The sequence below is a fragment of the Narcine bancroftii genome, chromosome 14 (assembly GCF_036971445.1).
Source record: "Narcine bancroftii isolate sNarBan1 chromosome 14, sNarBan1.hap1, whole genome shotgun sequence".
NCBI classification, from domain to species: domain Eukaryota; kingdom Metazoa; phylum Chordata; class Chondrichthyes; order Torpediniformes; family Narcinidae; genus Narcine; species Narcine bancroftii.
Genome location: NC_091482.1, coordinates 723,159 through 746,212, shown reverse-complemented (window position 1 = coordinate 746,212; position 23,054 = coordinate 723,159). Strand labels below are relative to the sequence as shown.

The 23,054-nt window shown below is 43.8% G+C and overlaps 1 protein-coding gene across 13 annotated transcripts in view; it reads right to left on the bottom strand.

Moving 5' to 3' along the window:
* Nucleotides 1-23,054, bottom strand: part of ncor1 (nuclear receptor corepressor 1) — a 260,519-nt gene that overhangs the window by 113,856 nt on the left and 123,609 nt on the right. For all 13 annotated transcript variants that reach the window (XM_069911235.1, XM_069911241.1, XM_069911245.1 and 10 more), the window contains 4 exons: nt 21,865-21,994; nt 10,582-10,777; nt 9,169-9,336; nt 5,023-5,198 (listed from right to left, as the gene is read on the bottom strand). In XM_069911235.1, coding sequence (XP_069767336.1) covers nt 5,023-5,198; nt 9,169-9,336; nt 10,582-10,777; nt 21,865-21,994 — 670 coding nt within the window. The remainder of the gene's footprint in view (nt 1-5,022; nt 5,199-9,168; nt 9,337-10,581; nt 10,778-21,864; nt 21,995-23,054) is intronic.

The following is a 23,054-nucleotide window of genomic DNA, read 5'->3' as shown; positions in this document are numbered from 1 at the left end:
ATTCTTCACTCTTTATTTTGGGGGGAAAGGGGGGGTTGGACTAATTTGAGCTGGGTTATATATAACATATATATATATATATAACATATATATAACAATTACAGCACGGAAACAGGCCATTAGGCCCTTCTAGTCTGCACCGAACCAAACACCCCTTTCTAGTCCCACCTCCCTGCATAATGCCCATAACCCTTCATCTTCTTCTCATCCATATACCTGTCCAACCTTTTCTTAAATAATACAATTGACTCCGCCGCCACTATTTCTCCCGGAAGATCATTCCACACGGCTACCACTCTCTGAGTAAAGAAGTTCCCCCTCATGTTACCTCTAAACCTCTGCCCCTTAATTCTTAACTCATGTCCTCTTGTTTTAATCTTTCCTCCTCTTAACGGAAATAGTCTATCCACATCCATTCTGTCTATCCCTTTCATAATCTTAAATACTTCTATCAAATCCCCTCTCAACCTTCTACGCTCCAAAGAATAAAGACCCAATCTGTCCAATCTCTCCCCATACTCCAGATGCTTAAACCCAGGCAACATTCTGGTAAACCTTCTCTGCACTCTCTCCACTCTGTTTATATCCTTCCTATAATTAGGCGACCAGAACTGCACACAGAACTCCAAATTAGGCCGCACCAACGTCTTATACAATCTCAACATTACCTCCCAACTCCTATATTCCATGCAATGATTGATAAAGGCCAGCATACTAAAAGCCTTCTTCACCACCCTATTCACGTGAGTTTCTACCTTCAGGGAACGATGTACCGTTACTCCTAAATCTTTCTGCTCTTCTGTATTCCTCAATGCTCTCCCATTTACCACGTATGTCCTATTCTGATTCTTCTTACCAAAATGAAGCACCTCACACTTATCAGCATTAAATTCCATCTGCCATTTTTCAGCCCACTTTTCTAAGCAGCCCAAATCCCTCTGCAATCCTTGAAAACCTTCTTCATTATCCACTATTCCACCTATCTTAGTATCATCTGCATATTTACTAATCCAATTCACCACCCCATCATCTAGATCATTAATGTATATAACAAACAACAATGGGCCCAATACAGATCCTTGAGGCACACCACTGGTCACCGGCCTCCAACCTGACAGACAATTATCCACTACCACCCTTTGGCCTCTCCCTTTCAGCCAATGTTCAATCCATTTGACTATCTTAAAATTTATACCTAAAGACTGCACCTTCTTAACTAACCTTCCATGTGGTACCTTATCGAAGGCCTTACTGAAGTCCATATAGACAACATCCACTGCGCTACCCTCATCCACATTCCTAGTCACCGCTTCAAAAAATTCAATCAGATTGGTCAAACATGACCTTCCTCCCACAAATCCATGTTGAGTGCTCCTGATCAGACCCTGTCTATCCAGATGTTTATAAGTACTATCTCTAAGAATTTTCTCCATTAATTTACCTACCACAGACGTCAAACTTACAGGCCGATAGTTGCCAGGCTTCCTCCTTGAACCCTTTTTAAATAACGGAACCACATGCGCAATGCGCCAATCCTCCGGCACTATCCCCATATCTAATGACATTTGGAAAATTACCGCCAGAGCCTCTGCTATTTCCTCCCTCTCTTCTCTCAATGTCCTGGGGAAGATCCCGTCTGGTCCCGGAGACTTATCCACCTTTATATTCTTCAAAAGCCTTAAAACTACACCTTTTGTAAACTCTATATTCCCCATATTTACCCAATTTGCTTTTTTTATCTCACATCTCCCAATATCCTTCTCCTTAGTGAATACCGAAGAAAAGAAACTGTTCAATATCTCCCCCATTTCTCTAGGCTCCACACACAGTTTTCGGCTCTGATTTTCTAAGGGACCAATTTTGTCTCTAGCTTTCCTCTTACCATTAACATATTTGTAGAACTCTTTTGGATTAGTTTTCACCCTGCTTGCCATAGTTTTCTCGTACCTTCTTTTAGCTTTCCTAATTCCTCTCTTAAGATTCCTCTTACATTCAATGTATCTTTCAAACATCTCCTTAACTCCATGCTTCTTATATCTAATGTACGCCTCCCTTTTTCTTCGAACCAAGTTTCCAATATTCCTTGAAAACCACGGCTCTCTCAAACCTTTTGCCCCTCCTTTTAACCTAACAGGAACATAAAGCTTTTGCACTCTCAAAATCTGATCTTTAAAAGACTTCCATCTCTCTACTACATCCTGCCCATAAAACAAATTGTCCCAATGCACACCCTGCAAGTCCTTTCGCATCTCCTCAAATCTAGTTTTTCCCCAATCAAAAACCTCAATCCTTGGCCCTGATTTCTCTCTTTCCATAATGACATTGAAGCTGATGGCATTATGATCACTGGACACGAAGTGCTCGCCAACACTAACCTCCGTCACTTGACCCATCCCATTTGCCAACAGTAGATCTAACACTGCTCCTTCTCTGGTCGGCACCTCTACATATTGTTGTAAAAAACTATCTTGCACACATTTCACCAACTCTAACCCATCCAGTCCTTTCACAGAATGTGTTTCCCAATCTATATGTGGAAAATTAAAATCTCCCATAATTACAACCCTGTGCTTATCACAAATATCTACTATCTCCCTACAGATTTGCTCCTCTAGGTCTCGGTCCCCTCCGGGTGGTCTATAATACACCCCTACAAGTGTAACCTCTCCTTTCCTACTCCTCAGTTCCACCCAAATAGCCTCCGTGGATGTGCCCTCTAATCTATCCTTCCTAGGCACCGCTGTAATATTTTCCCTGACAAGCAATGCAACCCCACCTCCTCTTGCCCCTCTGACTCTATCACACCTAAAACAACGAAACCCAGGGATATTCAGCTGCCAATCACATCCCTCCTGCAACCATGTCTCACTAATCACTAATAATTATTGGGGAGGGTATAGTTTATTTAGATTACTGATATTGTATTGTAATTTTATTATTTTATTCTTAATTTTTTTTAATGTAATCCTATATGTTATTCATGTTATAAAATCTTAAATAAAGTAAAAAAAAAAACTCATTTATCAAAATAGCCCCAGCGATAGTGAAAATATTTATCGCAATCACTTGAACGTTTGACTCCCCTCTACTTAATAGCACGATGGACTGCGGAAATGAACAGCTGTGTACCTAACGAAAAAAAAATTCACATATAACTAAGAATAAATGTGAAACTTTTGTAAAGGTCTGGCAGCCGTACTTAGACCACATTGGGGCTAATTAAAATATATGCAAGCTCTGAATAGAGAACGGATGTGCATGTTGGAGGGGGGAAACTGTTTTGCTTTTGTTGTGTTTATGAGAAAAAGTTGAATATATTGTATATTTAAAATGTCACTATGTATAACTTTAGGAAAATAAAGTCAACAGAAAAGAAATAGGAAGGGAGCTATCACTGTATTGGGAGTAGTCTATTGGTCCCCATGTAGCCCTCAGGACCTGAGGAATAGATAAATAGGCAGATTTTGGAATGGTGCATAAATTATAGGGCTGTTGTTATGAGAGACTTCAACTTCCCAAATATTGACTGGCATCTCTTTACTGCAAGAGAATGGGACAGAATTTTTCAGGTACGTCCAAGAAGGATTCTTGACACATTATGTGGCCCAGCTGAATAGATGAAAGGCCATACTGAACCACTTGCGCAGAGTTCTGCAATACGGTTGAGACAGGAAAAAGATGGTGGGAGATGGGAACTGTGGTTGACAAAAGGTGTGAGGCAGCTTGTTAAGAGGAAGAAAAAAGCCATACATTAGATTTAGGAAGCAAAAAACAGAAAGGCCTCATGAGAATTATCTGGTAGCCAGAACTTAAGAGTGGGGGGGGATGAGAAGGCCTTGGATTAAGGAAAACCCTAAGGCATTCTATGCATACATGAGAATAGAAAGATAACAAGAGTGAAGGTAGGGTCGCTTAAGTATAAAGGAGGCAAAATATTCCTGGAGGAGGGCCTAACTGAATACTTGGCTTCAGTATTCACTGGAGAAAAGGACCTTGGTCAAGGTGAGGTCAGAATAGAACAAGCACATGTACTGGATTACATTGAGATTAAGAAAGAGGAAGTGTTGGATCTTCGTAAAAGCATTAGGATTGTTAAATCCCCAGGACCGGATGCGATATGCCCCAGGTTGCTTTGGGAAAGGAGGGAAGAATTTGCTGGGTCATTGGCAATGATCTCCTCCTTAGTCAGAGGGGAGGTGCCAGAGGATTGAGGAATGGCAAATGTGTCCCCTTATTTTTTTAAAAAAAGGAAATAGATTAAAAAGGTAAAAGCTAAATTTCTTATTTTAAGACAATTGCAGACAATATTGGGGAAGTTGAAATTTCCACTTGTACAATTCCATTGTTCTTGCACCTTTCTGTGATCTGTCAACATATCTGCTCCTCGATATTTCCTGACTTTTGAGGATGTCTGCAGTGTAATGACAGGATTGTCCTTTTTTTATTTCTTACTGCTTGCAGTATGGTCTCATTAGAAGAGCCTTCCGGAACAATCTAAGTATTGTTGTGTGCTGTGATGTTCTGCTGAATCAATATTGCAAGATCATTCTGGCCCCAATTAAGCAAATTCAATACCTTGGAATAGCGAGCTGCAACTCCTACATTTCACTGATTACAATAACAATTTGCAACCTTTATCAGCCTTACTGCCAGTTTCCTTGCATTAGAGAAATCAGTTTAGCCAACCAGTTCTCCCTTGTGCCTGATCATGCACTGTCTACTGATTTATCCCCTACCCTGGCTTCAACCTACAGTTAGAATTTCAATTAAAGTCATCAATATCTTGATCTCCTCTCCTCCACACTCCAAACCTATTTGGTTTCACCTCCAAAGATTAAAGCTAGAAGCTAGCTTCAGAAAATATGGGGAAAGTACACTGTCCCAAGGTGAAATCAAACAGCCACTTGTGATGCAAACACATTTTTGTTAACTAGGGGTGAATACAACTTCTTTTATCAGAAATAACTAAGAAATATTTTAATTTTTTTTAGTGGAGCAGTGTTGTGTGCGAAGAATCCTTACCTGCGAGATGGAACTTCCCATGATGAATGATTGCTTCTCGGTGGGCAGTGGTGGCTTTGTTGAAGGGATGAGGGGAGGAGGGGAGGGAATGTTGGATGGTCTTGTTGGCCTGGTAATCACGATCTTTCCTCCTTCAGAAGTTGTAGGCATCATCTGATGTGGAGCGGGCTGAAGAACTAGAGTGATGCCCAAATAAAGTAGGTCAGAAGTTTGGAAATCTATACATCTCCTGTCTCTAGAAATTGCAGATTTGGAGATTCTCTTCTTCTCTTTCCCTGCTGACCTATGCTTTTATAGGTCTTGTGTACCAAAATGAGTTGGGAACTTATGCCCCAAAGAAACAACTAAGTTTGTCCTCACAGCAGGTTCCAATTCCTGAACTTGAAGTTCATCTTGAACTTCATAACTGGTGTAATGTAGGAAACCTCATTATTTCCAAATAACAAAAATGAGCAGATAATTTGTTTTGAATGAAGTTATGTGAATAGTCTTGGTTTAATTCCTTCGTGAAAGAGCAATCCTATTAAACACATTCCCCGACATGTCCCATACCCGCATCTCACATGCCCACCAACTTCTCCCAATTTTCCTCAAACACACTTGCATTAGGGGGAATTTAAATAGCTGATTAACTGAACAATTAATACATCTTGGATATGCGGGAGGAAAGTGGAGCTCTGGAAGGCCATAGAGAATGTGCAAACTCCAGCAGGCAACAACACAGGCCAGAATGGAAGGCCAGAGAGAATGTGCAAACTCCAGCAGCCAACACGACAGGCCAGACTGGAAGGCCAGAGAGAATGTGCAAACACCAGCAGGCAACACGACAGGCCAGAGAGAATGTGCAAACTCCAGCAGGCAACACCACAGGCCAGACTGGAAGGCCAGAGAGAATGTGCAAACTCCAGCAGGCACCACCACAGGCCAGAATGGAAGGCCAGAGAGAATGTGCAAACTCCAGCAGGCAACACGACAGGCCAGAGAGAATGTGCAAACTCCAGCAGGCAACACCACAGGCCAGACTGGAAGGCCAGAGAGAATGTGCAAACTCCAGCAGCCAACACGACAGGCCAGAGAGAATGTGCAAACTCCAGCAGGAAACAGCACAGGCCAGACTGGAAGGCCAGAGAGAATGTGCAAACTCCAGCAGGCAACACCACAGGCCAGAATGGAAGGCCGGAGAGAATGTACAAACTCCAGCAGGCAACACGACAGGCCAGAATGGAAGGCCGGAGAAAATGAGCAAACTCCAACAGGCAACACGACAGGCCAGACTGCAAGGCCAGAGAGAATGTGCAAACTCCAGCAGGCAACACGACAGGCCATACTGGAAGGCCAAAGAGAATGTGCAAACTCCAGCAGGCAACACGACGGGCCAGAATGGAAGGCCAGAGAGAATGTGTAGACTTCAGTAGGGAACACCACAGGCCAGACTGGAAGGCCAGAGAGAATGTGCAAACTCCAGCAGGCAACACGACGGGCCAGAATGGAAGGCCAGAGAGAATGTGCAGACTTCAGTAGGGAACACCACAGGCCAGACTGGAAGGCCAGACTGGAAGGCCAGAGAGAAAGTGCAAACTCCAGCAGGCAACACCACAGGCCAGACTGGAAGGCCAGAGAGAATGTGCAAACTCCAGCAGGCACCACCACAGGCCAGAATGGAAGGCCAGAGAGAATGTGCAAACTCCAGCAGGCAACACGACAGGCCAGAATGGAAGGCCAGAGAGAATGTGCAAACTCCAGCAGGTAACATGACAGGCCAGACTGTAAGGCCAGAGAGAATGTGCAAACTCCAGCAGGCAACACCAGAGGCCAGACTGGAAGGCCAGAGAGAATGTGCAAACTCTAGCAGGCCACACCACAGGCCAGACTGGAAGGCCAGAGAGAATTTGAAACTCCAGCAGGCAACACGACCGTCCAGACTGGAAGGCTAGAGAGAATGTGCAAACTCCAGCAGGCAACACGACGGGCCAGACTGGAAGGCCAGAGAGAATGTGCAAACTCCAGCAGGCAACACAACGGGCCAGAATGGAAGGCCAGCGAGAATGTGCAAACTCCAGCAGGAAACACGACAGGCCATACTGGAAGACCAGAGAGAATGTGCAAACTCCAGCAGGAAACACGACAGGCCATACTGGAAGGCCAGAGAGATGTGCAAACTCCAGCAGGCAACAAGACGGGCCAGACTGGAAGGCCAGACAAAATGTACAAACTCCAGCAGGCAACACGACGGGCCATACTGGAAGGCCAGCGAGAATGTGCAAACTTCAGCAGGCAACACCACAGGCCAGACTGGAGGGCCAGAGAGAATATGCAATCTCCAGCAGGCAACACCACAGGCAAGAATGGAAGGCCAGATAGAATGTGCAAACTCCAGCAGCCAACTCGACAGGCCAGAATGGAAGGCCAGAGAGAGTGTGCATACTCCAGCAGGCAACACGACAGGCCAGACTGTAAGGCCAGAGAGAGTGTGCATACTCCAGCAGGCAACACGACAGGCCATACTGGAAGGCCAGAGAGAATGTGCAAACTCCAGCAGGCAACACGACAGGCCATACTGGAAGGCCAGTGAGAATGTGCAAACTCCAGCAGGCAACACGACAGGCCAGACTGGAAGGCCAGAGAGAATGTGCAAACTCCAGAAGACAACACGACGGGCCAGAATGGAAGGCCAGAGAGAATGTGCAAACTTCAGCAGGCAACAAGACAGGCCAGACTGGAAGGCCAGACTGGAAGGCCAGACTGGAAGGCCAGACTGGAAGGCCAGACTGGAAGGCCAGACTGGAAGGCCAGACTGGAAGGCCAGACTGGAAGGCCAGACTGGAAGGCCAGACTGGAAGGCCAGACTGGAAGGCCAGACTGGAAGGCCAGACTGGAAGGCCAGACTGGAAGGCCAGACTGGAAGGCCAGACTGGAAGGCCAGACTGGAAGGCCAGACTGGAAGGCCAGACTGGAAGGCCAGACTGGAAGGCCAGACTGGAAGGCCAGACTGGAAGGCCAGACTGGAAGGCCAGACTGGAAGGCCAGACTGGAAGGCCAGACTGGAAGCCCAGACTGGAAGGCCAGACTGGAAGGCCAGACTGGAAGGCCAGACTGGAAGGCCAGAGAGAGAATGAGCAAACTCCAGCAGGCAACACTACGGGCCAGACTGGAAGGCCAGAGAGAATGTGCAAACTCCAGCAGGCAACACAACGGGCCATACTAGAAGGCCTGAGAGAATGTGCAAACTCCAGCAGGCAACACGACAGGCCATACTGGAAGGCCATAGAGATTGTGCAAACTCCAGCAGGCAACACGACGGGCCAGAATGGAAGGCCAGAGAGAATGTGTAAACTTCAGCAGGCAACACGACAGGCCAGACTGGAAGGCCAGAGAGAATGTGCAAACTCCAGCAGGCAACACAACGGGCCAGAATAGAAGGCAAGAGAGAATGTGCAAACTTCAGCAGGCAACACGACAGGCCAGACTGGAGGGCCAGAGAGAATGTGTAAACTCCAGTAGGCAACACGACAGGCCAGACTGGAGGGCCAGAGAGAATGTGTAAACTCTAGTAGGCATCACAACGGGCTAGCCTGGAAGGCATATTGCTCAACTTGTTCTGCAGCTGCAATATTCATACTATGTCACTTCTTCAATACAACAATCCAGCACAGGAACAGGCCCTTCAGCCTATGCATCTTTGCCAAACGTAATGCCCAATTAAACTAAAACTCTGGTGCTTCTCTATCTCCTGCACCCCATGTGTCTGATTATTAATCTCTTAAGCACTAGTCTTGTATCTGCTTCCACCATTACCCTGGCAGCCCATTTTAAGCACCAATCTCCCTTTGGCTAAAATAAACTTTGCCCACACATCCTTTGCCCAGCCCCCTTACACTATGTCCATTCTTATCCTGAGAAAAAGATTCTGGCAGTCTCTATGCCTCTTGTAATTTTATGAACTTCCATCATGTTTTTTTTGTTTTATTTCAGGAGATTCAGGGGTGTCCTGACTAATTAATATGGACTGCTGGATGTTTGCAACTGATATTCCTAAATATCAATATAAATAACGAACAAAACTGATCTGTCAACTACGAACATTTCATTTTCAGAGGGTGCTGTCATGTAACGCAGTACAGGGTTGGAATACTTTTGGCTCAGTACCTGGTGGCACACTGTATCGTAATGTGTTCATCTCTGCTTGTGGTGAAAGCTTACAGGATTCCCTTGGTGACAACCTATAGGGCGATGCTGATCTGGCCCCTGTTGCCTGTGGTTCCTGTTCCATCCCTCGCCGGCTCTCATGAAATGGCATGAAAGCATATGATTTACCTTTTGGGAGACAGAATGCAGATTCTTAACCCTGACATTGAGTCATAAAACAATAGAGTTTTCAATTTATCAGAATTAAATATGAAGAGTGGAGGATGAACAAACAAACACTTCATGGATATAACATGTATATCTGGAATGAGGGCAGTGCACAACAAATTTCCTCAAAGAATACTTCCACAGCAGAATAACAATAAAACTTGATCCAAATTTTAACAAAGGAGGGGCGTTGTGTGATGCAGAGAATTTCAAATTTGCATCACGTTTGGAGATGACAAATGAGCAGTCGTTGGGGTCTCATCAGCCACCACGATGAGTCGCACTGCAAATAAAAGGTGGAAAATGTGGTGAAATGGTGCGAGAGGAACAACCTGAGTCTCAATGTGGACAAGGTGAAAGAGATGATTGTGGACTTCAGGAGGACCTGGAATGAACACCCTCCATTACACAAGAACAACTCTGTAGTGGAGAGACACCAAGTTCCTTGGAGTTCACGTAACTAGTGACCTATCGTAGACACTCAACATCTCTTCACTTGTCAGGAAGGCGCAAAAGCGATTGCACTTCCTGAGAATGAAACGGGCAAGGCGACCGGCCACCATTATGCTATCCTTCGACAGGAGCTCTATCGAGAGCATCCTGGCCGGCTGCATCACAGTGCGGTCTGAAATGGATCGGCAGTTAATCCACAGGACCGAAAGAGTGGCAGAGAGGATCACTGGAGTCTCCCTCCACCTCCATCGATGTAACCTACCGGGATCATTGTCCGATGAGGGCACGCAAAATCATTGAGGACCCCTTCCACCCCGCACGCAGCATCTTTCAGCTGCTCCTGTCGGGGAAGAGATACAGCCAGAACCACCAAGCTGAGGAATAGTTTCTTCCCACGGGCAGTGATAATGGTGAACGACCAAAGGAACTGCTCACACTAACTATCTGAGACACTCATAGGTACATAACAATTCAAAAATAATTTATTTGCATAGATAAAATTCTTGTCTTGAATATGGAGTTTGTCTGTGCATTATGTCTGGTCGTGTGTCTGTGTGTTTTGTACCGAGGACAAGAGAATGCTGTTTGATTGGGTTGACAATAAACTTGAAACAATTTGTAGATATAAGTTAATGAGGTGAGAGTTCGGTTTTCAGAGATATGACTTGCGTTAACTTGGCACGACTCAACTTTTAAAGCTTCAGCTTAAACTGCTAAAACTGCCTTTTGTTTGCTTGATGTAACCGCTCCTACCTTCTCTGTTTGGGATTTGACAGCTCTTGTTGCTGATATTAGGGCTGGCAGAATTCCTACGATCAGCATCGAGATGTTCTTGACGTTGACGCACTTGCTCGTCCTGCAGTGCAGAGTCATGTGCAGCTTTGATGTGCTTCTGAAACAATGTGAGAACACTCACAGGAGCACCAGCAGGAACATATGGAGCTGCCATCTAACAGAGAGAAAACATTGGTGTTTCATAAACACATGAACCAGAAATGTTGACAAACATTTCCGACACGTATCGGGCAGAGCTCCGCCCCACCTCAGATACTCAGACCACATCTCTGTAATGCCATCAGATGCTCCACACCAATTATGAAGTAGGTTAAAACATGGCCAACTGGAGCCATTCATACACTTCAAGACTGCTTTGGCACACGTTCAAGGAAGCAGCAACTGATGCCGACTGCCTCAATCTGGAGGAGTATATGGTGTCAGTGACCAGCTACATTAGTAAGTGTCCTGACGATATCACTCTACCCAAGACCATCAGCTCTCACTTTAATCAGAAGCCATGGATGACTGTGTAGGTGCGTGTGCTGCTAAGGAGTCAAGACTGCCTTCAGAGTGGTCGACAAGGTCGCCCTAGTTATTGCAAAAGCCAAGCTAAGGCCATAAAGGAAGCAAAGCATACACATGCACAGTGCACTCATGTGATGGATGTGGAAGGGGATCGAGACATCACCAATCACAAGACTACACCATCTGCCTGTGCTGGGGTTGCAAAGAAGACCCCCCTCCTCTCCAAGTGACCAGGTGCTGGATCTTGAGAGGTCAACCTGCGGAAAGCTGCTGGACTGGATCACATTCTCAGCAGAGTGCTCAAGGGATGTGCGGCTCAGCTGGAAGATCTTCTCACCGACATCTTTAACATCTCCCAACGTGCTTCAAACCGCCACCATTATACCCATGCTGAAGAAGTCATCTGTGTCCTGCCTCAATGACGACTACCTGTCGCACTCACGTCCATCGCTATGAAGACCTTTGAGAAGCTCGTCATGGGGCACATCGAACTCCTGCTGCCCCTGTCTCTGGACCCCCTGCAGTTTGCATATAGATCCAACCATTCCATGGATGATGCCATCTAGCCCTCACCCACCTGGAAAACAAGGATGCTCATGCTCGACTGCTGTTTATTGACTTCAGTTTGGTCTTCAACACAATCACTCCTCAGTACCTGATAGGGAAGTTGAGCCTGCTGGGTCTAAACACCTCCCTCTACAATTGGATTCTCGACTTCCTGTCGGGGAGACCTCACGCAGTATGGATCGGTAACAGCATCTCCAAGACCATCACACCGAGCACGGGGACCCCTCCAGGGCTGAGGGCTTAGTCCACTGCTATCCACTCTGCTGACCCACAACTGTGCACCTAAACACAACTCAGACCACATCATCAGACGTGGTGGGCCTGATCAGTGAGAATGTCGGGTCAGGGTACAGAGTTGAGGTGCAGTTGCTAACGGACTGGTGTGGAGCCAACAGCCTGGACCTGAATGTTAATCAAACAAAAGGGAAGGTTGTCGACTTCAGGAGGGCCCGGGGTGGCCACGCTCTGCTAACCATTGATGGCTCGAACATTGAGATCATCAAGAATATCAAGTTCCTTGGTCTACACTTGGCAGAGAATCTCACCTGGTCCCTTAACACCAGCTCCATAGCCATGAAAGCCCAGCAGTGCCTCTACTTCCTGTGAAGGCTGAGGAAAGTCCATCTCCCACCCTCCATCCTCACTACATTCTACAGAGGATGGATTGAGAGCATTCTGTGTAACTGCATCACCACCTGGTTTGGAAGCTGTACCTCCTCGGACCGCAAGACCTTTCAGAGGATAGTTAAGTCAGCAGAAAAGATCATTGGGAAACCTCTTCCTAACATGGAGGACATCTAAAACACTCGATGCAGGCAAAAATCAATAAACATTGTGAAGGGATCCACACATCCCTCATGTAAACTGTTCTCCCTTCTGCCAATTGATAGGAGGTACCATAGCATTCGGACCCTTGTGTCCATATTGGGCAACAGTTTTTTCCCCAAAGCCATCAGGCCCCCGAATTCCCAGAACATGTGTGGATAGTGTACCATGGACTTTTACTAAATACATCTTAATATTTCAATGTGTTAACTTCTATTCTAACTTATATTTATGTCAATCTGTTCCATGGTCCTGCAGAAATGCTATCTCTTCTTTCCTGTGCAATGCTTTGCATGAACAACAAATGAAGGCGACTTGACTTGGATCCCTCAAATTTTTAAATGCATCAATTTTCAGGATGTGAAAGCTACAAGCAAGACCAGAATTTGCTGAACATCTCTCCTGCAGTCACGAACAATGAGGGGGAACTCCAGTTCCAAGTACAGTATATTGCAAGAAAATGTGTAAGCTAAATGCAAATGATCCTGCATGTTCCCCAGACAGTAGAAAACATTTACATTGTGCAGAAGACAGTCATAAACTCACAGAACACAGAAACACCATGTCCAAGCTGACCATCAACTACTTATCCTTACTGTTCCCATTTTCCAGCATTTGGTCTGTAGCTTTCTATACATTGGTGGTTTTCCACATGCTACTTAAATGTTGCAACCACCTGCCTCTAGTGTACTTGAGCATTGCATTCCAGAATTCTTCCTCAGGACCTTTTTAAACTTCCTAATTTAAAATTAGTTGTGACAATTAAAAAAAAATTCTAAAAATATACATAAGATCTTTGACACAGTATATTAAACTTTTCTTACGAACAACAGCAAAAACATTCCCTACCTTTCTCTTTCTATACATACAGATCTGCACACCACAGAGCTTACATATCTTCTAAATATATAGAATACAGTTGGCAAATCACTTTTGGGTATGTATATCAGCTTTTATATTCCTTTCTGTTTTTGTATGTGATATAGGTTGGCTGCCAGACCTTTACAAAAGTTTCATATATATTCTTTAAGTTATATGTGATTTTTCCCATAGTTACACAGCTGTTCATTTCCACAGTCCATCGTACTATAAGTAGAGGGGAGTCGGATGTCCAAGTAATCGCAATGGATTATTTTGCTACGACCAGTGGTATTTTTAAAAATGAGATTTAATGTTTAGTCAATTTGTTGCTATTTCAATAACATTACCTAATAGATATAGCTCAGGGTCACCCATGAAGGCCACTCCTGTTAACCTGATTAATTTTTCTGTGGTATCTTGCCAAAATGGAGTTCAGACATCTCTACTGTGGAGAACAGTTTTCTCAGATCTATGCTCATAATTTTGTACACCTCAATCAGGTCCCCTCTTAGCCTCTTCTGCCCCAAAGGAAACAATGCCAACATCTCCAATTTCACCTCAAAGATGAAGAACTCCATCTCTGGGAACATTCTTTTTTTTTTTATTTAATTTTTTATTTTTCACACCATAAATCACATTAACCATGGTACACACTTTCTCCCCCCCCTCCCTCCTCCCATCCCACCCTCCCTACCTCCCCCCTCCTGTCCATTTAAGGTATACAATCTAGGATACATTAAACCAGTCAGACAATGTTGTCATTCAATAAAAATACACCAGAAATTCTACTGAGTCCATTCTTTTCATTTCCTTTTCCTTCCGTTAACTTAGGTCATGATTGTCCCCAGTAGGTTTTCGCTATTGTATTTAATGTAAGGCTCCCATATTTGTTCGAATATTTCAATATTATTTCTTAAACTATATGTTATCTTTTCTAATGGAATACATTTATTCATTTCTATATACCATTGTTGTATTTTCAAATTATCTTCTAATTTCCAGGTTGACATAATACATTTTTTTGCTACGGCTAGAGCTATCTTAACAAATCTTTTTTGTGCATCCTCCAAATCAATTCCAAATTCTTTATTTTTTATGTTACTTAGGAGGAAGATCTCTGGATTCTTTGGTATATTGTTTTCTGTTATTTTATTTAATATCTGATTGAGATCTTCCCAAAATTTTTCTACTTTCTCGCATGTCCAGATTGCATGAATTGTTGATCCCATTTCTTTTTTTTTTTTTTTTAACATCGAAAAGATCTATCAGATACTGTTGGGTCCCATTTATTTAACTTTTGAGGTGTAATGTATAGCCTGTGTATCCAGTTATATTGTATCATACGTAACCTCGTATTTATTGTATTTCTCATCGTTCCGGAGCATAACTTCTCCCATGTTTCCTTTTTTATCTTTATATTTAAATCTTGTTCCCATTTTTATTTAGTTTTACCATTTGTTTCCTCATTCTCCTTTTCTTGCAGTTTAATATACATATTTGTTATAAATCTTTTGATTAACATTGTATCTGTAATCACATATTCAAGGATACTTCCCTCTGGCAAACTCAAACTGCTTCCTAATTTATCCTTCAAGTAGGATCTCAGTTGGTAATATGCCAGCGCTGTATCTCCAGTTATATTATACTTATCTTTCATTTGTTCAAAGGATAAGAATCTATTTCCTGAAAAACAATTTTCTATTCTTTTAATCCCTTTTTTTTATCTCTGGGAACATCCTGATGAATCTCCTTTGCACTTTCCCCAGCACAATTACATCCTTCCCATGATGAGGAGAACAGAATTGCATGTACGAATCTAGCTTTGGGCTATCCAATATTTTATAAAAATATACTATAACCACCTCCCTCTTATATTTTAGGCCCTGGGTAATGAAACACACTTCCCAAATGCATTTCCAAACATCTTATCGACGACTTGTCACCTTGGAGTCATGGAGTTCTACAGCATGGAAACAGGCCCTTCAGCAACATAGTCAACGTCAACCAAGCTGGGAAATTGTCTCACAAAGGGATTTGAGTTTTTTGAGGAGGTGAGAAGAGGATTGACAATGGCAAGGTGGTAGATGTTGATAAATTTCTTGCTGTTTGTTTTGTATATTAATGACTTGGGTGAGAATACAGGTGACATAATTAGAAAGTTTGTGGATGACGCCAAATTTGGCCATGTGGTGGACACTGAAGATGGTTCCAACAAAAGCTAGATTAACTGGCAAAGTGGCAAAGGATTGGCTGATTGAATTTAACTCAGACAAACTCAGTGAGGTATTTTGGGAAGTTAAACAAAGGCAGGACGTAGAGAGACCACACAAGCAGACAAGATGGCAAAAGATGGCACATGACATGCTTGCTGTCATTGACCGAAGCACTGAATACAAGAGTTTGGACATCATGTCACAATTGTACAAAACATAGATTGTGGCGCTTGGCTATATTGCACAGTTCTGGTTGCCACTCTAGAGGGAAGATGGGTTTCAGCTTGACACAGTGCGCTGAAAAGATTTCACAAGAATGCTTGAAGGAATTGAGTTTTATGGTGAGATCAGATAGGCTGGGTGTGTTTTCCCACCCACTGCACATGAGACTGCGAGGGAACACATCACAATTAGGGTGTACATAATAATGAGAGGCATTGATGGGGTGGTAGCCATAGTCTACTTCTTCTGTTTGAGTGTCTAAAACTAAGAGCTTGGTTTCAGGGATGAGGGAGGAGGCTTTAAAGGGAGCTGAAGAATTATTTTTTTTAAAACACACACACACATACACAAGGGGTAATTGTGTTTGGAAGTAAATCATGAAAATCTGTAGACACCATGGATGAAGTAAAAACAAAATGCTGGAGAAACAGCTGATCAGCGTGCTTTATGTGGCAACTGTAAAAATACATAACCAACGTTTCGGACTTGAGCCCTTCATTGAGGTATGAAAGAACGTCAGCAGAAGTCTGGACAAAAGGATGGGGGTGGGGGTGGGGGGAGGCAAAGGCAGGAGATGCTAGGTGGAGAGAAGGAAGGGACAGCAGTGATCGGGGGAGGGAGCCCAATGTGAGAGTGACTCAGAAGTGAAATGGTTGGCTACTGGGAGGTCTTTGTTGTGGCGGAGGAGCAGAAGTGCTCAGCAAAACAAACTGGCAATATGCGACCAATCTCTTTGTTGTAGAGAAGCCCACAAAGGGAGCACCAGATGCAGTAAACAAGTCCTGTGGATGTACAAGTGAAGTGTTGCTTCACTTGGAAGGCCTGTTTGGGGTCCCAGACCATGGTGAGGGAAAAGGTGTACCCCCTGCCACCTTCTGCGGGCACAGGGGAAGGTGGCAGGGGGTAATAGGTGTGGAGAGATGAGTGTAAGAAGGAATCATAGAGGGATCAGTCCCTGTGGAAGGCCGAGAGGGGAGGAGAAGGAAAAATGTGTCTGGTAGTAAGTGCCAGAAATTCTGGCAGATTATGTGGAGGCTGGTGAGGTGGTAAGTGAGGATGATGGGGAATTCTATGTTTGTTGCATCTGGAGGCAAAAGGGGCCAGGGCAGATGAGCGGGAAATAGAGGAGATGTGGGTGAGGGCTGAGTTGATGGCACTGGAGGGGGGAAACCATGTTTGTGGAAGAAGGTAGATATTTCAGAAGATCTGGACTGGAAGATCTCATCTTGGGAACAGTTGGTATTTGGAATGACCTGCCAGAGGAGGTAGTGGAACCAGCAGCAGTAACAACATTTAAGAAGTATGTGGACAAGTATTTGAATGAGCAGGACATAGAGGGACATGGAATTAATTCAGGCAAGTGAGATTTGTATAGATAGAAACAATGGAGGCAAAGACCCAGTGGACCAAAGGGCCTGTTTCTATGCTGAGTGACTGACTCTCAATTTGAGCTGAGAAGCATTAGACAAATTGAAGGCTGATAAGACCCCACAGTCTGATGGTTTGCATCCCAGAAAACTTAAGGATGTGGCCCAAGATATAATGGATCCATTAGTGAGTATGCTTTCAACTTTGGATCAGCAACAATGGTTTAAAACATGGCTAATATATCCCTAGTATTTAAACAGGAAATCCTAGACTGATCAACCTGGCACTGGTCAATTGGGAAAATGATGGAGTTCATCATTAAAAAAAATACCTGGACAACAATGACAGGACCTGTCTAATTTATCCTAATTTTATGAAAATAAAATATTGATTTGCTAATTTACTCAAATCTTTTGAGTGCATAATTGGTGGAATGGATGGGGAAGATCAGGGCATGTGCTGTATTTGGACCATGAGGCCTTTAAAAGGATCTCACATAAAGGATTTTTGTGCAAAATTAAAGTTGTTGGACTTGGGTATAATGTAGAGATGTATATTAAAAGTAGGAATAAAGAGGTATTTAATGAGTGCAGATAAACTGCTGAGATAGTGCAAAGTTCAGTGCTTGTATTCCAATTGTTCACATTGTGGCTGATGGATTTTAATCTGGAAAAATGTGAGGTGTCGCATTTTTGGAGGTCAAATGTAAGGGGAAGGTACACAGTTAATGGTAGGGCTGTAGCGGGGTTGCTACGGTTATAGCTCAAGGTTGAAAGAAGACTCGCACACCAAGGGAGTGTCATCGACACTGACTTTATTGGGCTGCAGCTCTGCCTTTTATAAGCAGCCAGCCGTGTCACCACTCGGGCATGGCTTGAGTGAGGCCAGCTGCTGATTGGTTGTCCCGGACGCGCAGGCCTGGATTGGACCCCCAGCGATCTGCTGGCTGTGATCGGTCGGTTCAACCGCTATTCCTGCGGCCTATGGGAGTTGGGCATCTCATCCCATATGCTGTCTGCCCAATCGTCATTATGTCCGACGACAGCTTGCTGTGTCGGCCCGTGGAGTGGGCCGCATGCTGCTACAGGGCTATTAAAAGTATTGATGCACAGAGGAATCTGGAGTCCAGGTCCACAGCTAATTGAAAGTGGCCACACAAGTAGACAGGACATAAAGAAGTTATGGGAGAAATTGAATAGGCCTGTGTAATGGACAATATGGAAATTAATGAAGCAGAAATGTTGGATCTTCTTAAAAACATCAAGATTGATGTCCCTGGGCCTGGATGCAATATATCCCAGGCTGTTATGGGAAGTGAGAGGAGAGAATAGCTGGAGCAATAGCTTTGATCTTTGAATCCTCTTTGGCTGCAGGGGAGGTGGTGGAAGTTTGGAGAAATGGAAAATGTAGACCCCTTGGTTAAAATGGGTAACGGAGAATCCTTTAGACCAGTGAGTCTTACGTTAGTGGGGTGTAAACTAATGGAGAGGATTCTTAAGGATAGGATCTATGAGCATTTGGAGAAGTCCAGTCTACTCAAGAGTAGTCAGCATGGCTTAGTGAAGTGAAGGTTGTGCCTCCAGAGTCTAAATGAATTTTTTGAGGAGGTAACAAAAGAAATTGATGAGGGTAGGGCGGTAGATGTGGTCAGGGATTTTTGCAAGGCATTTGACAAGGTCCCACTCATCTAGAAAGTCATGAGTCATGGAATCAGTGGAAAATTAGCTGTATAGATAAAAAATTGCCTTGCAGGAAGAGAGCAGAGTAGTAGTGGAAGATAAGTATTTTGCCTTAGGTCGGTGACTAGTGGAGTGCCACAGGGATCTGTTCTGGGACCCCTGCTCTTTGTGATTTTTATAAATGACCTGGATGAAGAGGCGGAAGGAGGGGTCAGTAAATTTGCGGATGACATGAAGGTTGGAGGAGTTGTGGATGGAGCTGAATATTGTCAAAGATTACAAGAGGATATAGACAAGAAGCAGAGTTGGGCAGAAAAGTGGCAGATGGGAGTTCAATCTGGATAAGTGTGAGGTGATGCATTTTGGAAGGACGAACCAGAAGGGCGAGTACAGGATTAGTGGTCGGTTACTTAAAAGTGTGGATGAACAGAGGGACCTTGAGAAGCAAAATCCATACATCCCTCAATGTCACCGCACAGGTTGATAGGGTAGTTAAGAAAGACGATGGGATGCTGGGACTCAAATAGGGGGATTGAATTCAGGAGGAGAGATCATGTTACAATTCTACAAATCTTTGGTCAAAACACACTTTGGTCACCTCATTATAGGAAGGATGTGGAAGCTGTGGAGAGGTGCAGAGGAGATTTACCAGGATGTTGCCAGTCTTATGAGGCAAGGTTAGCAGAGCTGGGACTCTTCACTGTGGAGCGTAAAGGATGAGGGGAGACTTAAATCTTTATCAAGGGGCATAGATAAGGTGAACAGCCAGCACCTGTTTCCTACAGCAGGATCAGCAAACACCAGAGGACATGTGTACAAAGTTAAGGGAGGGAAATTTAAGGGAGACATCAATGGAAAGTTTTTTTAAAATAAAAATCACACAGAATTGTGGGTGCCTAACATGCTTTGCCGGGGAAAGTGGTGGAATCTGCAACACTGGGGGCATTTAAGAGACTCTTAGACAGACACATGGATGAAAGAAAAATGGAGGGTTAGGGTTAGGGGTAAGGGGGATTTAGTACTTTTTTTAAGAAAGGAATATATGGGTCGGCACAACATCGAGGGCTGAAGGGACTGTACTGTGCTGTATTGTTCTATGTTCTAAGACTGGAGAGTGGGGTTGAGTGGGAGAATGGATCAGTTCATGATTGAACGGTAGTGCAGACTCGATGGGATGAGTGGCCTAAAGAAGGTGTATGGCATGCTTGATTTCACTGGGTGGGGCATGGAGTACAAAAGCAGCGAGGTCATGTTGCCGCGTAATAAAATTTTAGGTAAGGAGCAGATGAACTCAGAGCGTTAGTCAGTACGTGGAACTATGATGTTATGGCCATTACAGGGACTTGGCTCTCTTGAGGGCAGGAAACGCTGCTGAACATGCTGGGTTTTAGATGTTTCAAAAAGGACAGGGAGGGATGTATCAGTTTTTAATCAGGAAACTGGCATAGTGTACAAGGAAGGAAGGGAAACAAGCAGTAGTATCATGGAACATACAGAGATTAAAAAGGAGGTGCTGTTGCCTTACAGCAAATAAGGATAGATAAATTCCTGTCATGACATGATATTCTCTGAGATCTTGAGGGAGACCAGTGTAGAAATTGCTGGGGCCCTGGCAGAAATAATTAAAATGTCCTTGGCCATGGATGAGACGACAGAGGATTGGAGGGTAGCTCACGTTGTTTCGTTGTTTAAAATAGGCTCCAAAAATAAACTAGGAAATTACAGGCAGGTGAGCTTGATGTCAGTAGAAGGTAAATTATTGGAGGGTGTCCTGAGAGATAGGATATATAGATATTTGGACAGCCAAAGGCTGATTAAGGTAAGTCAGCATGGCTTTCTGCATGGTAGATCATGTTTAACAAATCTTAGAGTTTTTTGACCAAGTTACCAAGGAAGTATATCAAGGAAAGGCTTTGGAAGTTGTCTACATGGACTTTAGTAAGGCCTTTGATAAGGTTCCACATGGGAGGTTAGTTCAGAAGGTTAAGACACAAGGTATCCATGAAGAGGTTGTAAAATTGATTTGAAATTGGCTGAATGGAGAAGTCATAGAGTGGTAGTTGATGACTGCTTCTCAGACTACAGACCTGTGATTTGTGGTGTGCCTCTGGGATCAGTGCTGGGACCATTATTGTTTGTTGAATGAGGGAAATTGGATCAGCAAATTTGCTGATGTCACTAAGATTCGAGGTGTTGTGGACAGTGAGGAAGGCTTTCAAAGTTTGCAGAGGGATCTGGACCAACTGTAAAAATGGGCCAGAAAATGGCAGATGGAATCTAATGCAGCCAAGGGCGAGGTGTTGCATTTTGGTAGGACATCAATGGTAAGGCACTGAGGAGTGCGTGGTAATAGACACATCATTCCCTGAAAATGGTGTCACAGGTAGGCTGGGTTGTCAAGACAGCTTTTGGCTTCTTGGGCCTCATAAATCAAAATATGGAGTACAGGAGGTGGGATGTTATGGTGAGGTTGTGTAAGACATTGGTGAGGCCAAATTTGGAATTTTGTGTGCAGTCTGGTCACCAAACTACAGGAAGGCTATCAGTAAGATTTAAAGAGTCTAGAGAAGGTTTACTGGGATATTGCCAGGTTTTCAGGAGTTGAGTTACAGGGAAAGATTAAACAGGTTGGGATTTTATTCCTCAGAGCATATAAGAATGAGGGGAGATTTGATAGAGGTTTACAAAATAGACAGTAAATGCAAGTAGGCTTTTTCCACTCAGAATGGGAGAGATAAATACAAGAGGACATGGCTTTTGGGTGAAAGGGAAAAGGTTTGGGGGAACATTAGAGGGAACTTCTTCAATCAGAGAAAAGTGGGAGTTTGGAACGAGCTGCCATCTGACATAAATTGGATAGATACATGGATGGGAAAGGTCTGGAGGGTTTTGGACTGAAGGAATGATGTTTTGCACAGACCAAAAGGGCCGAATGGCCTGTTTTTTGTGCTGTCGTTTTCTCTGGTCAGAAGCCAATTTGTGCAGAAGCAAGCACTCACCATCTTGGGAATCATGGCCGCTCGCTGCTGGAACTGCTGAATATCCATCTGAACTGGCTTCATGATCGAGGTGATCAACACAGTGCTAGGAGGTTTCAGTAACGATGGCTTGGTTTCTGCAGTAAACATCCTGGGGCAGAAATGAACCGTTTGAGCAACTTCACTCACAGCTTTACAGATACACAAGTTTATCTCCAAGAACCTTTTAATGAAGACCCATTTCCAAAAGAAATTCTAGAAAAAAAAGCTGGTGTCATTGCAGAATTACACATCTTCAGAGGTGAAAAAGAATAGGATATATTTGTATTTGAACCAAGACAACACCTTCATGGAACTTTCTTCACTTCAAACTAAAGAATGGTTACAATGGAAATAAGTCTGATGGAGATGAAGACCTAAAAAGATTCCCAAAAAAGGGTGCACAACAGGTCTGCAGTGAATGAAAAGAAAACAGAAATGAGCATCAAATTAACCAAAGGTATTGAAAGAAATCAATGGGGCTGAATTCAAATAAATCACATGGGGGGAGGGTGGTTGAAGGATACTGTGTTGAGGATGCTGGGTGCATTCGTTCACATCGTCCAAAATTCAAAAGAATTGAGAGCATTTTCCACAAATTTGAGGATGGAGAACCCCCACTATATGAAACATGCAACCAGAGGAGGGGATAGAATCCGATATAATTAAGAGGCATTTAGATAGACATCTGTATGAGCCAGTCATAGAGGGTAGAGTCCTAATAGAGGCAAACGGGATGAATAGACATGGGCAGGTCCTGGCAGATTAGAAGATGGTGACTGTCACACCACTCGTTTAAAAGAATGTAAACAAAAGGCAGGTAACTATAGGCCCGCAATCTTAACGTCTGTAGTCAGGAAAATACTTGGAGCTGTCATTAAGGAAAAAAGTCAGATCTATGGATGGAAATTCCTGCCAGATCCAACATGGATTTAGAAAGATCAAATCACATGACAAATTTAATGAGTGCAGTGATAGGAACGGGTGAATGTTGCCTCTTGAGATTTCCAGAAAACATTTCATAAGGTGCATAAATGACATCCTTAAGATCAGGATGCATGGACTCGGGTAATGTTTTAGAATGGACAGAGGGTTAATTAACCAGCAGAAGGCAGAGAATTGGGATAAATGTGTGTTTCTCTAGTTGGCAATCAGTGGTGAGCAGTGCCGCG